The following is an 18,670-nucleotide window of genomic DNA, read 5'->3' on the forward strand; positions in this document are numbered from 1 at the left end:
TCTAAAATACAACAACAAATACTTTTTTAAAATAGTTTGTTTTCAAATGTGTAAGAAACACATTCTTGTTCCATTAACGAGAAAAAACAGATGAAACATGATTTTGACATCAGCCCTTTCTGATGATGTCATCTGCATCCTTTGTTCAGACAAAAGACAAAAATAATAAAAATCTTGTGTTTATCTTGATGGACAGGAAATTGATAGACTCCTCATGTACACAGCAAAATCGGAAGAGTTAATTTAACTCCCATAGTGTTAAATTTAACACTATGCCAGTGTTTATATAATTCTCACCAGGTCAGTGTTAAAATTACACATTTGATAGTGTTAATATTTTAACTCATTCATAGTGTTGCTTTTCTAACACTCACAGTGTTGTTTTTTTGACACTTTAAAGTGTATTTTTTATTACTAAATAGTGTGATTTTTAACACTAAATGGTGTTAAAAAATAGTGTTATTTCTAATATTACGGTGTTAAAAAGTGTTATTTTTTTAACACTAAATAGTGTTAAAAATTATATTTTGAGAGGGGTTTTTCACCTTTGAAAGAACCTTTTAACACTAAATTATGTTCTCCCTTTAACTACTAATTTCACACTTTGTGTCATTCTACTGAGACAAAGATGACAATTTTCATCAGCAATGTCAACTTCATACATTAAAAACTGTTTTCTTACACATTAAAGTTTTTAAAACTACATTCATTTCATTCACCTCTAGCATTAGCTTTACCACCATATTAATGACTGCACCAAATTACAAATCAATCTCAATGCATCTACAGTCTTAATCATATCTGATTGCAAAACGTTCAATGTAATAAAACATACCAGTTTAAGAAATCATTAAGACAAATGATCATTTCAAGTATTTATTCATCATGAACGCCAAGCACCAGTGTTGTCTGAGCAAAAGGTAACATAGCCACACTTAAATAGAAAATAAAGGCACAACGTATAGGCTCTCATCCTCCTTACTGTAAGCACTTTGCAAGTCAAAAGGCTTGTAAATGACCAGATTGTCTGCTTTGATAATATCTTTTTCATCACTTTCAAACACTTGATAGGCATGAAAATGCTCACTGAAATGGTCAACCATGAATTTGTCGACAAGGAAGTAGATGACCATGCTTATCAAAAGTATCTTTTTCACTCTACAAAACACCGGCATTTCATGTTCAATCTCACTGCAAATGATTAGTCCTTGCCTGTACTCTGTACCGCTGACTTTAACCCAATTAGTTGAGAAGATCTCATTTGGTAGGGAATGAAAAACCCTTGCAAACATGTCACTGTCTTCATTGTCCACATTAAATACTTTCATGGGCCCGTATTCGATATGATGCAGTGGAGTAGTCTCCCAATGATATCCCAGGGACATTTGATGTTTTTTTGCAAGTGATTTCGTAATGTTTTTAAAGTTTTTCAGTGTGTTTTTGAATAGCCGGTGTTTTGCCTCGAATCGCATGCACCACATATGTATCAGAGGTCCAATTTTCCTGATAGAAGCCGGATAGTGTATCATAAAATGATGTTTCGGGATAAGATTCCGATCTGGATACAACTGTTTGAACAACTCATGATGTTCCCATATTAAATGTTTTAGATGAACAGTCATGCCAAGTGAAAGAGATGGAGAAAATATGTTAATTATCTGCAGCAACAGAAGCAGCAAGGTCCAGTTTTTGTTTCCTTGAGGCACAATATCGCCAAAAATCAAAGGAATGTTTCTTACAAGGCAAAGAGTTTGGATTGCATTGAGTCCTATATTATTGCCACTACTGTCCATAGTGATCCTGGTCGGACGATTTTTGCGTTCCAGGTATCCATAGTCAAAAGCATAAATTCTTGACAGTAGATCAGGTTTCGACAAAATGTTTTCAGAGAGATATTCCATCAGTAACTTTATCTCGTACTGAGCCACTCCCTCGAGAATGTCGTGCATTATGTCCAAAGAAAAATTGTGGCAAACATGAAAGAACTGCAGGCTATTTAAGGATGATTTGTGCTTTAAACCAAACACTGATAACCTCTGTGGATCTGAATGCAACTCACTGCAATGCATTTCAAAAATATCCTTTCCTCGCAAAACTATCCTGGGGTCATCCTCGTGATGAACATTCTGGGCATCATCTTTATCAATCAAACACAAACGACAGAAATGGCGTCCACTAAAAGACTCTGTAAAACCCATAATTGCATGCATTCCCAAGTTGTCCCCAGTTATCTGACATATAGTGCCATAGACTTTTTCAGTGGAGAACGGTAAATCGAGGCCATGGGACTCCAGTGTCTTGATGTCATCTATCAGTGGTTGTAGAATAGCATCAAATCCATATTTTTTAATATCCTCTGTATGAAACAGTGCAACCAAATGTATGTTCATCAGAATAGAGTTAAACTTTGGTGGCAGATTTCTTAGGACAAAATAGAAAGCACCTACTTTGTGTACACTGCGTTTTGAACCCAGCGGGTTGGCGGTTTCGAAGTCATCGTAGTACAACTGAATTTGTAAAGAGGTTGGTTGGTTGGAGAATAATGGATGTGTCTTACAGTAACTTCCATCACACAAATCCTCTAAAATGTTGGCTTTTGGTGCATGTGGTTCCCCTAGCAGCTTACAGATATCCGAATTGCGACACATAAACTTTATTGTTTCCAAAATTGGAATGTAAATAAAGGTGTCTTTCACTGGAACTTGATCATAAGTGCCTGTTTGTTTATTTCTCCTCGAATCGAATCGAACACCTAACATTACTTCTACAGGTTCCACAAGCCCCCATTTTTCTTTGAAGTATTTCATTCTTTTAGTTTCTGTATTGAAGTCATGAAATGGGTTTTCAAAACTGTTCAGGGATTCTTCTAATGTAGATCTTGCAGGATTATCTTGAGGCAAAACAGACAATATATCATCTTTGACTTGGGAGTGAAGCCCGGTTGCAAGTTCCTCTAAATCATTAACAATTGTTGAGACAACACTATTTGCCACCCCACTTCCTTGGAGTTTTGCAATAAGTGAAGCACAAATATGATTAACATTGTTCTTGTGAAGACTTGACCCACTATTCTCAGAACATCCAGCCTCTTGACTCATCACCACATCTGACCCACTAACATCTTCACGATCATCAGTCTGAAAGGACACTGAACTTGTAGAAACACCACTCTGAGAAATATTTTCATGAACAGTTGCTAGATGTTTTTTGAAGCCTGAATATGTTGAAAATTGCCTCCTACAACGATCTTGAACACAAGTCAACTTAAACCTGGTGCTTGGATAGAAACTGTGATCAAGTCTTAAATGGGTTATCAAAGACTTGCTGGCCACATGTTCAGCCTGACAAATGAAACATTTCAACATTTTTCAAACCTAGTTGAAGAGTTTAGCCCGAAACTCACGAACTCTTGGAGATTCATCTGTTGTTGTCGCATCGATATTATAGATGGTTGTCTGCACAAAAGTGTACAGTGGGCTCAGGGACTCATCATAGGACAGGTTGAAAACGTAGTGGGATTTAAACAGTTCATCGAAAGCACCCAAAGAGCTGGTGGCTTGGCAGGGAATGAGCTGTTTGTCCACGACAATGTAGAAAGTTTCAATGTTGATCTTGGTTCGGCCAACAGCAAGGATGTATGGTTGTTTACCCTCTCGTTCTCGCAAGTGTTCTTCAATGCTGCAGCATGACTGAAAAATAAAACGATATTATGAACACCTCCAAGTGACTTTTAAAACATATGGCAAGGCTAACTTCTACGTGCTAAAAGGACCTTTCGTTTGGTCACCCAGCTACCAAACTGCAACATTAGGAATATGCTTCACCCAAAACTGGAAAGAGTGTTAATGTCCCTATTCACTTAAAATAATAATAATAATAATAATAATACATTTTATTTAAAGCGTCTTTCAGGGCACCCAAGGACGCTGTACAAACAAATAATAAAACATTAAAAGTACAGGAGAGGCAGACATATACAACACAATCTAAAAATCTAAACATAAAGGGCAGAGTGGCGAGGATGTGATTGAAAATAATGTTACAGAGAGTATGCTGTTCTGAAAAGATGAGTTTTGAGTTTGGAAATGAAGATGAGGAGAGAATCGGTATTGCGGAGGTCAGGAGGAAGTGCGTTCCAGAGCTGGGGAGCAGAGCGACTGAAAGCTCTGCTCCCCATGGTGCTGAGACGGGCAGGAGGGACAGAGAGATGGATAGAAGAGGAGGAGCGAAGACATCTGGAAGGGGTGACTATGTGGAGAAGATCTGAGAGGTAAGGGGGTGAGAGTTTATGTATGGATTTGTATGTATGGAGGAGAATCTTGTATTCTATCCTGTACTTGATGGGAAGCCAGTGGAGTTCTTGCAGGATGGGAGTGATGTGATGAAAGGAAGGAGTTCGGGTGATGATGCGGGCAGCAGAATTCTGAACCATTTGGAGTTTATGAATGGATTTTTGTGGGAGGCCAAAGAGGAGAGAGTTGCAGTAATCCAGGCGGGAGGTGACAAGGCTGTGCACCAGGATAGAGGTGGTGTGGGGGGTGAGGGAGGGGCGAAGACGGTTGATATTGCGCAGATGGAAATAGGCTGAGCGGGTGATGTTATTGATGTGTGAGGTGAATGATAAGGTGCTGTCGAGGATGACACCCAGACTCTTGACCTGAGGGGAGGGGGAAACTGAGGCGCTGTTGATGGTGAGGGAGAAACTATTAACTTTGGAAAGGGTGGATTTGGTACCAATGAGGAGAATTTCAGTTTTATTACTGTTCAGTTTTAGGAAGTTGGTGGTGAACCAGGATTTTATTTCCAGGAGACAGGCAGAGAGGGAGGTAGGTGGGAGCGTGGAATTTGGTTTACAGGACAGGTAGAGCTGGGTGTCATCCGCGTAACAGTGGAAATAGATATTGAATTTACGGAAGATGAGACCAAGGGGGAGGAGATAGGTGATGAATAGAAGAGGCCCCAGGACAGAACCTTGGGGCACACCTGTGGAGACTGGGGAGGGATCAGAAGTGAAAGATTTGAGTTTGATGAACTGAGAGCGGCCACTGAGATAAGACTGAAACCAAAGAAGGGGAGTAGAGGTGACACCAAGTGAGGAGAGTCTGCTGAGGAGGATGGAATGGGATATGGTGTCAAAAGCAGCACTTAAGTCAAGGAGGATGAGAATGGAGAGAAAACCAGAGTCAGCTGCAAGGAGAAGGTCATTGGTAATTTTAATAAGGGCTGTTTCTGTGCTGTGACGGGGGCGAAAACCAGATTGAAAAGGCTCATAGAGATTATTGTTGGATAAATGGGAATGAAGTTGAGAAGCGACTGTTTTTTCCAGGATCTTAGACAGAAAGGGCAGATTGGAGATAGGACGGAGGTTATTGAAGTCATTGGGATCTGACCCAGATTTTTTCAGAATGGGGGTGATTGAAGCAGTTTTGAAGGAAGATGGAACAACACCAGTAGAAAGGGAGGAGTGAATAATGGCAGTTATGAGGGGAAGCAGAGAGGGGAGTGAGGATTTGACAAGAAGTGTGGGCATGGGATCAAGGTGGCACGTAGAGGGCTTTGATTTTTGGATGAGGCCGGTAATCTCAGATGGATCAGGGAGTAGAAAATGAGAAAAAGGTACAGTCTGCATGACTGGGTCAGGTGTGTGAGGAGACACAGAGTTGGAGCAGAGGTGTTGGTGGATGTTGGAGATTTTCTGGGTGAAGAATAACAACAGAGAATTGCAAGTGTCAGTGGAGTACAGATGGGGCGGCAGAGAGTGGGGGGGTTGAAAAATGTTATGCAGTAGAGAGAAAAGGGTTTTAGAATTTCCTTCATTCAATGAGATGAGTCCAGAGTAATAAGCAGATTTCCTTTTTGAAATGGAGTCCTTATAGAGAGTTATGTGAGTCATGTACAGTTCTTTGTGAATGGTAAGTCCAGTTTTCTTATACAGCCGTTCCAGTTGACGTCCTTTGGCTTTTAAAGACCGGAGTTCAGGAGTGTACCAGGGGGCAGAGGATGCAAAGGAGACAGTCCGGGTTTTGAGGGGGGCAAGAGAGTTTAGAATGGTGATCAGGCTATTGTTGTAATGCTCAAGTAGTGCGTTGGGGTCGTGAAGATTGTCCGGGAGAGAGATGCTGTCAACTTTTGAACAGAGTGTGTCGATATTAATGTCCTTTACATTCCTAAATGAAATGAGGCGAGGGGATTTTACAGAAGTGAGAGTGAGGGCAGTGTCAAAAGTGAGCAGTAAATGATCGGTTTCAAGGACAACAGTGGATGAGAGGTTGGAGGGAGAGATGCCAGAGTAGATGAGTAAGTCCAGAGTGTGTCCTTTTGTGTGTGTTGGGAAGTGGATGTGTTGTTGTAGTCCAAAACTGTCCAGGCATGAGAGGAAATCCCGAGTGAGGGGAAGATTGATATTGTCAACATGAATGTTGAAATCCCCCAGGAGCATTATGTTTGGGGAGAGAGTGGAAAGCTGAGTGAGTAGCGTGGTGAAATTATCCAGAAAGTCCTTATGCGGCTTTGGGGGGCGATATATTGTGGCGACGGTGGTGGGGGTCGGTCCAGGGAGAGTGAAAACAGTACACTCAAAGGAGCTGAAAGCGGGTACCGAGACTGGCATGACTTTCCAGTTGTCGCGGTGAAGTACCGCGAGACCACCGCCACGCCCACAACTACGAGGATGACAGATGTAAACAAACCCCGGTGGTGTAGATTCGTTTAGCTGAGAGAAGTCGTTTGATGACTGCCAAGTTTCTGTCAAGCAAAGAAAGTCAAGCTTACGGTCTATGAGGAGATCCTGAATGAGATGACCCTTGTTCGTGAGAGAACGGATGTTGAGCAGACCGAAGTGAACAGTGGAGTTGTTGAGCTTGACCGGGGGGTTAGCCGACCTTGCTAAGCTTGCTAACACCCCGTGATTAGCAGCCCTACCGGTGTTTCTAGGAGGACGACGAGAGGTGGACCAGATGGATTTAATTTCCGTGGAGGAGCTCCTGTTATGGACAGTGCGGCGAGACCCGCGGTGGATGTATCTCCGGCGGGGAAGGAAAGCGATGTCCGGGTGGAAGTGAAGCTCGGCCGGTGGTAGGAGGGTAGACTGATGTCGGTGGAACCAGAGTAACTCAGCTGCTGGGTAGCAGTGTAGTCCAGCCACTGGACGAAGGCAGGACGACAGGAGCGACCAGGTGAGCAGAAGGCAGACATACAGCTTGCTGGCCCACATTTCTGCTAAGATAGCCAGGTGGACCAGTAGACGCCGAGGTGATAGGGCAGGTAATAAACCACGCTTAAAAATCACAATGATTAAAATCCGAAAAGAATGGAGGAATTAAGAAAAAAACACTTTAAAAAACACTTAAAAAGTTTTACCGGTGGGTAGCGGCGACCAGACGTGCCAGCGTCCACCCAACCCGGAAGTTGTGATGGATGTGTGACAACACATAATATCACAATCAGCACAGCAGAGTATCTAATGAGTTTTCAGCTGCTCACTGCATATTGCATTCTGTTTATCATGAAATTTTACTTGTTTGACTAATTACTACAAATTATATTGTGTGTCCATGTGCCATCAATCTACATACTTAAGGAATTGTTATTAGCATTATCGCATTTACATTTTGGAGGAAGAACACTGTTGTAGAAGTTAGAGTTAGAAGTTAGAGAATTCCTACATGAATCCAATCTGTAAGATTTTAACAATTGGGGCATAAGCACCTTATGAAAGTGGACCATTTTTCCAACAGCATCACTGGGACTTATTTTGATCCTTTTCCGACCAGCAGTGGGTGGCAGAAGATGGAGAAGCAGCAGCAGAGAAGCCATGTCACTGTCCCAGTCTATCAGGAGAAAATAAAAGGAGACAAAATTAGCCATTATCATCTACCTGAAACACAAAACATCAGCTTTTAATGTACAAACAAGGCCTGTCACAAATCTTACTGGTGTCATCATTGACCGCAAGTTTTTCAGCAGCTTTCAGAAGTTGACACACTTCAGTTGTCTGAGTCAGATGTTTTGCCTCTTCAATAACCTTGGGCTTGAATGCTGTGTCCCACTTCTCAAGCATCTTGGCGGCCGTTTCCACTCCAAACAGCAGTACAAAGTCTTGGTTTAGCTGTTCATCATATATAGTAAAAACACAGACAATGATAAGTGAACTGTCAAATGCTTAAACCAAATTTAAGACTGTTTCAGTAAAAGATGAATACAACTTACAAGTCCTTTGACATCTAAAAATCGTGGAAAGGTTTTGAAGATATCTGTTGTTCTTTGTGGGTCATAAACCAGGTCCTGGCGATGTTGAAAGGTCATCTTCATCTTCTCAAATACACTTCCATCATCATTGCAGTGAAGGAGAAATGATATTGCCTCTTTGCAGGTATCTCCATGAAGCTGCTGAGGCAGTGTGGCAGATGTTCTTCTGCGCTTTGGTCCTTGTTCTTGTACCACCGTCGTTACCTTCGCTGGCCTTTGACATCTTTTCCTTGACATGGTCTTGAGGCGCCATGCTAAATATCCTGTGCCTTTTTCCCCATCATAAAAGTGCTCCTATTCAAATAATCGATAAGAGAAACACACAGAAATAACATACATCAGAACAGAAGGTTCATCACTTATGGATCATTCAGAACATTTCATATCTAATATCTAGGGCTGTCAAAATTAACACCTAAAAGGAACCTAACTTCCTTTTAACAGAACTAACTTTTTTAATGAGCGATTAACGCACGCAGGGCCTGTCCCCGACCTGATCCTGCAGTTTAAGGAAGTAGCACAAAAATAACATTGTGGTTGCAGAAATTAATTTTTCCTAAAAAGAAGACATAGAACTAAGAAGATTTAAATTTAAGAACATAAGAGTGGAATCCCGTTTTTTTTGGTGTGAACGTTAGAATGAAAATGGGGAGCACGGTGGTGCCAGGCGAGTAGGAGGGAACAACCAACCAGAGTTCAGAACGGCAGCCGAGATCTCGAAGCAAAGGGGCGACCAGTAAGTAATTGTAGACCGCAAGAACAGACTAAGAATATACAAAGGCTTGATGTCCTGGGCAACGATGTGGCAAAGACTGATGATCAAACCAAGGTAGAAATACTGACAAGTTGAGATGATTGATGACAGCCATATGTGTGGTAAAACTTCCCAGATCAAAGTTTATGCTTGTAAAAGATCAGGAGCATTTTCAACATGTGTCACCCAGGCAACATCGGGTTAGAGACAAAGTAGAATTTGAGCTTTAATTATTAGCTTTACATTTAACTGTAAAAGGTAAAAGAAATAAAGAGTATCATGAATGAAGTAAAAGTAAAGAGTAAAAGTATAAACACCAGTTAACTTAACTTTATTGATACTACAAAGAAACAAGTGCTACAAAACGATAAACATGTTAGTTATGGATTTGTTTCACTGCAAATACGGTACAGCTATTGTCTGAAAAATACTCCCTCTTTCTGCAAAAACGCCATTTACGAATCTTTGTAGGCTAGTTGTCACAAGCCTAGAGCACTCACTTGTGGTTGTAGACAGTAATGTTTACTTTTGAGAAAAACATTTTGTTAAAAAATACATGTAGGATAGAAATGACATTTGCGATTAAGATGAGTAAGGACACTTGCGAGATTAATCAAGATTAAAATTATAAATCGCCTGACAGCCCTAGTTATATGTCGACTCAATTAATTTCTACTTTGAGGATTTGAATAGTTATGATTGATGTTTAAAATGGTTAATCTGCATCCTCATGACTCTACAGTGTGTAGAAACTGGGGTGTATTCTGGTATATTTCAAACTAAAAACTCACATAGCCCTTTGGAGAAAAAGGATCTTTGAGTGAAGGAAAAAGTGTCACGATTCCCAGGGCATACTTCTCCTTATGCTTGCGGGAAGGAATCCTCCTTTAGGAGAAAAAAAAAAAAAAAAAGATACAAAATCCAAAGCACCTCTATTAACAGTGGGTTTTCCTAAGCGTCACTTTAGTCAAATGCATTTTGAACATTCATTCAGTTCTATTGTAATGCAAGTCCTTTTAGGCTGAAATGGTTTCACAATAATTAAAACAGTTTCTTCAGTTAACACTTACCCATGGTTCTCAGTCATATGGCTAGCCAATATGTTGACAAGTTGCCTCCGGGTACGATGTGTCAGTGAATTGTTTGACTGATACTCTCCGAGAACATCCTCACCGCCAGGCTTTACACGCAAGGCATTTTCTACCATCTACTCACATATGGAAGGAAAAGGAAGTTTAGTAGAGAAAATAATAATAATTTAAACAACAGTACACTAACTCATTAGCCCATTGAGCAACAGGTGACAAGGTTACCCACTAGTAATACCCCCCCCCCCTCCTCCTCCTCCCCACCACCACCAAACATAAAAGTACTGTTTTAGAGAGAATGCTTCGGATGGGTCACTCAAGCTGGGGACATTTAATGAGCCAGCAAATGTAACCAGAGACAGAAGTGGCAGGAAAGTAGATGGACAAAGACTAACAGTAATTTACACTGTATCCCATGCTTGCGTTACAGCACAATGAGATATAAGGTTTTTGTTCTTTTCACTGTATGTGGGCCAAATTACTTACATTTAAAGTAAAACTAAAGGAATATTACTGCTGTAATTTGATTCTTTTACGTTATGGTATTCCATCTATCCAATTGAAATCATTCTGATTAGAGATTCCAGCTGACTTGATTACATGGCCACTGGATAATGGGATCCTCGCAAGTGTGAGTGTGAAACTGACATGCCACAGTGTGGAAGGAGTGCTCAGGAAGTTTGTTTGTATGCTCAGACAGATGAAAAATTAGTGGGCACACATGATAACCTAAATTTGCTTTAAATGTTTCTGGTGACCTATAGTCAAATTACTGTACTAACATGGAAAGTACCTCTTTTGCAGCCTCGGACTCGGAAACCTCTGTAGTAGATCTGTTTCTGACCTCAGACCTCGATCCATTTCCGACAGTGGGAATACTTAACTCTTTGTGAAGATCAGTGTCACTTGATGACAGAGAGATGGTATCAGTGAGGGAAGATGGTGTTGAATGATCTAAAGGAGAGAAAACTTTAAAAAAAGATGACACCATTGATACAAGGCTGTTCAAGGGTGTAGAGATCATATCTGAAACCATATTGACTTAACATGAATGAACGGAAAATTCTGACATTGTGAATTGGGATTCAATGTCGCAAAAGGCATTAAAAGGAACTGCAACCAGGGCCATAACCTGTTTCAATTTTATTTGACTAAATGGATAGCACCTCCCTGTCATATTTGGTTCAGTAGTGAGGAACATAAGGAAAACACCTTGTTGAGGGGGACAGTTAAAAATTTTACCACTATGTATAAAAACAGAACTTACCTCCCAATAAGCTGTCACATACAGTCAGGCATATGTTCGGACTGGCTTCTATCTAGGCCTGTCGCGATAAGCAATAAGTCAATTAATTGAACGATAAGAAAATAAGAGCACGATAAGTTTGCCGGCCGCGATAATTTTTTTTCGTCCCCCCTTTACCATAGACTGTGTATGACAATAGGTTTCACTATGGAGTATTTCGACTAAACGCTCTGGTTTCTTGCGGAGTGATCTCTCTAGTGTCACACTTGACTGCAGCATGTTGCAGCACGAGCCGGTAAGCCGCATTTGTTTTGCACGGCTGCCAACACGCAATGGCCGTGAGACTTGCGTATTTAAGTGGCTTCTCACGCTCTTGCGCTAAACCTCCGATTCTCATGCTGAAATATGTAAATAATAGATGCAAGCATCTCCTCTTTTATTGTTTCGCTGCTTCCCACATGTAAGCAGAACACACACATTCTAGCTTACGACGTCAGTACAAAGCCCCCACTTCCTGGTCTACCGTAATAACCCCTGTAATCCGCAGGCACATTACGCAAATAGAATCAGCCTATATACTACCGTATATGACAAAATACACATTAAGAGCAATGCCGGCTAATCGAGAGGTTTGGGAGGATTCCCAGTGGGCCGCATTACTTTTGGGCCGGTGTCCCGGCGTATGTGAATGTGGTATCCCAGCTAACTGCTGGGTTGTAGTTACTTATAAGGCCAACAGAGGGCAGAATGACTTTGTTTCACAAGCAGTAGATTTTGAAGAGCAGAAGCAGAACACGGGTTTTTGTTCGATGTAAAGTGCTGAAGTTTGGTTCGTCATTAAAACCGGCATGCTTGTCTACTTGTCTGGAGTTTATTTGAAGATGCAACAGTGAAAAAGGCGCTTTTATTTATTTAGTTTATTGACCTTTGAAAATGTGTACTTGCATTATTACGGCATATGTCACTATATTAGTTGAGAATGGTCTCAAAATGAAACATTAGCGCTCTGCGCAATATTATCGTTTATCGCGATAATTTCTGAGAAAATTTATCGTACAGCTAAATTTGTTATCGTGACAGGCCTACTTCTATCAGTTCAAGAAGAACATCCTCCTCCACTGCTGTGTCAGATTCATCAAAAACCTGAAGTTCAGCTGAATCAGGAAGCCCAAACTTACTTTTGACTGCAAGAAGATGATAGCGTGAAATCAATTAAAGATAACTGGATTAATTTTAAAACAATGAAAATCTAAAATAAGATTCACATTCTTGAAATCTCTGTATTGTTATGCTCTGAACTGGCCATTACCTACATCAGAGTACACAAGAAAACAACTTTTACAAGGTGAGCATATCTTCCTGTTAATTTCATTGCTTGTGTCTCTGCAATGACAGACAAACTGGTTTCTATTTAAAGTACAGTTCCTAAAGTAAAAACTCTTACATTTAAATTACTATGATTTGGTCAGTTTAAAATCCCCAAATTAAAAATTTCTGCCTGTTTATTCCTTTTGTGGAAGAAAATCATACTGACCCATGAAAAAAAGAAAAAAAAAAACTCTTAGAAAGATCATAGTCAAGCTTCCACCATGAATTACTACACAATCATTCAACCTAATAGAGGCCTTAAGACTATTAATCACACCAGTTACTGCACTTTGGATTGGTTCAATAACAATATGATTTTACTTGTATAAATTTTCTTTTAAATAGAATATGTTGGTGAAAAAGATTTTTGTTTTCAGAGCTGAAACCAGAACTCAGCATCATGCTAACAGTTTAACAAGATAAGGAAGGATTTAATTATCACAAGGATGTAGTTTTATCATTAATCAGCGTTTGCTTTAATTTAGTAATTATCTGGATATATCTGAACTGTACAACCAGCAGGAAAAATTACTTCTGCACTCTGTTTCATCCATTTCAACCACAGACAGACTCATGGTGTGGTGTTACGCAGGTTGCAGAAATCACATCGGGTTGAACAACTTAATCCAGCTGCTGGAGTTTGCAGTCTCATATTTTGGTGCATCATGCTCCAAGCAAACAACCTATAACAACGGCGTCCATGAACAATAACCAGTCAAAGAAAGTGGTTTAAAACGGCCTCGTAACTGAGGATATAAAAACGAAACTTACGAAGCTGTGTTGCGTTCAGAGACATCTCGAAAATAGCACTATTTGTCATCAAAACAAGGATAACTACTGACTCCGCGTTGGGCTTCGTTTCAAACAGATTTTTGTTTTTAAAGAGGGCGCCGCTAAACTAAGCCTGACAATGTACGTGGGTGACAAACATGTTTCGACGAGTTTACTATGTCCTTTTCAGATTTAATACGTCAAAGACACGGGACATGTAGCTATCAACATCACTGATGGCATATATATACTTAATTTACCATAGTTTTCCTCCTGTCTTTGAAAGCTACATGTTTTCTTAAACAATATGGCTACTCACCTTCACTGATGAATTCCCGATAGGTGAAACCTGCCTGCAATCTGACGTACTTCTTAGTACTCTCGTATTTAACTTTCAGCAACATGATGGCACATCACAGGAGCTGCAAAGTGGAAAACACTCGCTGTTACACTTTTAAAACGGAAAGATGTTAAACAAATAACCAAGTGACCAACAATCTTTCTAAGTCAAGGTTAAATTTCTGCACCGGTACTACCAAATACTTATATCAAGAGAAGAAGTTAAACGCTCATTTACTCATTGGTTTACCATTTATCTGAAAAATAAGTATCCAAACCTTGTACGTGTGATTGCTGTGACTGCTGAGGGAGGGAAAATGATTTAATGACCCAATAGAATTTCTATCTTCCCGCTATTTGCAGCTGCTGCAGACCTGTCGTCTTTTCAAGCCCCGTTTCTAAATCTCCAATGTCCGACTTCCAAAACGCCATTTGTGAACAGTGAGCTGACAAAAGCTATCCAAGAATTATAACCAAACTAATTTGTCATGAAAAAAAAATAAAAACACGGTAATTAATGACTTGATATACTGCCATCCTTTGTTCGTCATTCTAACGAACCTTTTAAAAAATCCGCCTTTTTTTCAATGAAGGGAACGTTACGGTTGCGGGACAAACATTACACACAACACCTTACAGTTGCTTAAAGCGTAATTCTGAACACGTAAATACTAGTACAACAGAATTTAATTGAAGTTTAGTTGTTTTTTTTAAAATCTCAACCGACGACAGAAACCGCTCCTTGCTAGTCAAGCTAGCTTAACACCGTACATACCAGTTTTAGTAATGTTTGTCCTCCATACATTACATCTTATTAATTGTTGTTATGTATCACTATTGGGGTCTAGTAAAAGCCAATATGTAAGGTTCTTACCGTTTTTAGTGTATTCGAAATATCCGACTTGTCGTCTCGCCATGCGAATTGAGGAGGAAAAACCGCCGTCAGAGACCGGATGTTGGACCAACTCTCACTCCGAGTTTGCGTTCAACTCTCTCACGTAGCACCGCCCCCAGAGCTGTTCCAACACGGCAGGTGCTCAGAACAACACCGAGTCCAACACTGTGCAACTCAAAATATTTTTCACTGGAAAATCTGACACCAGTTAACACTACCAATTTTGCTGTGTAGGTGACCAAAAACACCTAAATAATCATTGAAACTGTATATTTCATTTACTTTGCAACACAGTAGAACTCTAACAGGATCTCTGTCTGTAAGCAGCATCTGATTAGAAATGATCTCAATGATCAGATCATCTGATGCTCACATCAGGGCATGGAGCTTGAAATATTATTTGATAACACAATAAACAGTTCTCACCTGTCTGTCACAGGTGGCTTTTGTAAGTTTCGTGTAGTTAGGCTACACGTGTCTTTATTTTCTCAAAAAATTACTAATTGAATAATTATTATTTCGATGATTTAAAGAATGACAAAGAATGACAAATGCTGAGTTTGCTGCAACACTGACTAAAATGATGCAGTTTCTCCTGTTCTACGACAAGAATAAGTTGTGTGGGTGGAGCTGTTCTAATAACATTTCTAAATATAAGTACAAAATGGTGAATTCCACACTTTGTGTAAAAATGTTCCGTTGCTATTCATGGCTGTTTGAGTCAATGGTTTGGTCCACACTGGGTGCGCTGTGGTGTGTGTCAGAAGCGTCCCTGAAGTGCCTTGTTATGGCTCTCCACTAAACATCGGCACTGAGTTTATTTTTGACGGAGCACGCACCCAGAATGCCTCAAACTCGGCAGTTCAGATAGGGGCAGACAGGAAGTCAGACACAGGAGCAGTGTAAAAACGTCCAGCATTTTTTCAAAATAAAAGCCCCCTTGCAGATTTGACTGCTGAACCATGGTCATTAACCAGTCAGGGGGTCTCTGTGTGTGGTTTTTTTTATTTTATTTATTTTCTTTTATCATGGATGACTAGACATTTATCCTGGACATGCAGAATCACAAGATTCTCCAATTCTCCTGTGATTTCGTGATCTTGTAGATCCAGCTAGGCGAACTGCGCTCCACACCTGACATGCTCCCAGTATGGAGGAATATAGAGGAAATGAGGGGTCAGTCTCAGGACGCTGCTGGGCAGCAACAGCTCCAGAAAAGTACATAATTAATCTGTAATCAAATCAGTCAGGAAGGCAGAGTTTTAAGGACAGAAATGTACATAGTGGGACTTTAATTATGAGCTTGCAAGCCAAAGAAAGTGTCCAAGGAGGTGTGCTTAAACTTATAAAAACACAGAGGGGCTTTTGTTTTACTTTGTTTTCGGTGTATGAATATACATATTCTATGTAGACATGAAGGTACTTGCATTTTGCCTTGCTCAGTTAGTAAATGTAAGCAAACTTTGCATGGCTTATTCTATGCTGACAAATGCTGTGTTAGTGTTCTGTGTCATCCACTCAGTGCACAAACATGTTTGTGGAAATATTTTTCCTGCTCTGTCTGATTGCATATTTTGGACCTTATTCCATTGTTGGACCCTGAATAGCATGTATCATGGCACATTTTCTGTGAGGATTATGTGGAGTCAGGAGTGTCTTCTGTCTATCTGGTCCACAACCAGTGGGGTTGTGCTGGCAAATCTACCACCAGAGCTTCGCAAACCAAGCTTTAAGTCATTGACACTAAGACACTTGTTAGCTCAGCTAACAGATGAAAACATTATGAAAAAAATTAACAGAAGCAGAAGAAGGAATGCAGAATGAGTTTTGCCTGTGCTTGAGGATAAATTTATGGGTCCTCTACCCAAGCTGCATTGATGCCAGAATGACCCAGCATGCGTTCATTATTGAGCTGTCCACATGCAATTCAATAAATCAATATCAGCTGACATCCAGCGCTCTGTTTCCTTACTTTAGCATTATATGATCAAATCAAATCAACTTTATTTATAAAGCACCTTTCATGCCACAGGCAACACAAAGTGCTTTACATGATTTAAAAACATTTATGCATATAAAACAAAACAAAGTAAGAATACATAACAATAGAAACACTCACCAAAATATTTCACACAGCTGCATGCACACACACACACACACACACACACACACACACACACACACACACACACACACACACACACACACACACACACACACACACACACACCAAGTAGTCTTCCCTCCCCATTCTATAAAAACATGATTCTCTTATTTCTGTCTCGAACTGAATGTTATTAAAAATACTAAAAGTGATAAGCATCCGGCCTGATGCTACTGTGAGGAAACAATATTAGTGTCATGGGGATCCATCCACACCAGGGGCCAGTCCACCCATGTCAAATAGCGGCAACCACCCCCATCAGAACAGACCGGGGCCCACACCACAGCCAAAACGCCGCAGTGCAGGGCCCCAGCCACCCCGATAGGTGCAATCACCATGACAGCAGTCCCCAGACCGAGCAGGCAAAGCCCCCCGGAGTGGAGGATCCCCACGAGGAAAACACTGGAGTTAAAATTAAAATAAAACAACCTTAAGAAACAATAAGAACAGTTTAAGAATGAATAAATAAATAAGTAAATGAATGAATAAATAAATAAATAGTACAGGTGAATAAAATGAAAATAAAATAACATGAAAATAAAATAATCTAAATTAAATTGAGATCAAATAAATTTAGTTAAAAGCCAAGCTAAAAAGGTAGGTCTTAAGCCTCTTTTTAAAAACATCAACGTTCTCTGCAGCCCTGAGGCTCTCCGGCAGACTGTTCCACAAACGAGGGCTGTAACAATGGAAAGAGGCGTCGCCGTATGTCTTGGTCCTCACCTTTGGAACAACTAAAAGGCCAGTACCAGAGGACCTCAGGGTCCGCGAGGGTTCATAATTTAAAAGCAAGTTGGATAAATAAGAGGGCCCAAGACCATTAAGACATTTATAAACTACTAAAAGAACCTTAAAATCAATCCTGAAGCACACGGGGAGCCAGTGCAGCGATTTTAAAACTGGTATGATGTGTTCCCGCCCTCTGGTCCTCGTCAGAACATATGCCGCTGAGTTCTGAAGAAATAATACTTTTTTCTAACTGTTCCCCCTTTAGACAACTGAATGATTTTCAGTCCTATGCTGACTCCACCCAGGCCAAAGCCTTCCCTTCAAGAAGGCCAACAGCATCTAGATCTGTCACCAACAAGTGACTGCCTTCTGATCATACGCAAGAAAACAATAGTCAGATATTTAAATAAACATTAGTTATGAAGTGTGATAGAGTGTGTAAATGGTTGTTTTAGAGTGTGTCTTGTGAAGAAGTAAAGAAAGTGGCAATAAACTCATCAGACAGAAAAAAAAATTGCAGGAAATTTATTTCACGCTGGTATGAAACTTTGAACTTCCTCCTACAAAGTGTGTGTGTTGGTGAGAAGGAAAGAGTGTCAGTGCTGGATGTGAGGAGGAGACACACTTTGCTGTTTGTGCTGCTGTTAGATTAGTTTATCAGACTAAATTATTTGATTGATTTTGTACATATATTTTAAATTTTGTTATATGTACACATTGTTGTGTATATAAACATTTTCTATTTGAAAAACATGCCCATAGTAATCCCAGATGATAATCAATTATTTACTTACATTTTCCACTCGATAATGACAAAATTTAGACATTATGTGAAATTAGACTGAGAGCGCATTTCAAAATTTCTTTTGAGGACCAATTTTCCACAAATGATTAAAAGATAGTGATTAAAATAAAAACAAAGTGAAAAACACTTGGCACAGAAAACAGTCTGAACGTGTTCCTGTGATAGACATATACTTCTTGTTGTAACACTGGAGCAGGTGTCATGAGCTGAGTTTTTTGGTTTAAATTTTCTTCCTTCTTTTTTTCATGGTTTGTTCTGTTTCCT

The 18,670-nt window shown here is 40.0% G+C and overlaps 3 protein-coding genes across 3 annotated transcripts in view; 1 reads left to right on the forward strand and 2 right to left on the reverse strand.

Moving 5' to 3' along the window:
• Positions 1 to 18,670, reverse strand: part of LOC121639986 (Fc receptor-like protein 5) — a 907,115-nt gene that overhangs the window by 297,343 nt on the left and 591,102 nt on the right. The window lies entirely within an intron of this gene.
• Positions 1 to 18,670, forward strand: part of LOC121640006 — a 48,426-nt gene that overhangs the window by 3,717 nt on the left and 26,039 nt on the right. The gene's annotated exons all lie outside the window — the stretch shown is intronic.
• Positions 863 to 10,315, reverse strand: LOC121640029. The gene is made up of 7 exons (XM_041985701.1): positions 10,072 to 10,315; positions 9,793 to 9,886; positions 8,209 to 8,541; positions 7,933 to 8,107; positions 7,708 to 7,829; positions 3,564 to 3,689; positions 863 to 1,099 (listed from the first exon to the last, which is right to left on the reverse strand). The coding sequence occupies exons 1-7, from the start codon at positions 10,206 to 10,208 to the stop codon at positions 884 to 886; spliced, it is 1,203 nt and encodes a 400-aa protein (XP_041841635.1). The 5' UTR covers positions 10,209 to 10,315; the 3' UTR covers positions 863 to 883.

This window comes from Melanotaenia boesemani, chromosome 5 (genome assembly GCF_017639745.1).
Source record: "Melanotaenia boesemani isolate fMelBoe1 chromosome 5, fMelBoe1.pri, whole genome shotgun sequence".
NCBI classification, from domain to species: domain Eukaryota; kingdom Metazoa; phylum Chordata; class Actinopteri; order Atheriniformes; family Melanotaeniidae; genus Melanotaenia; species Melanotaenia boesemani.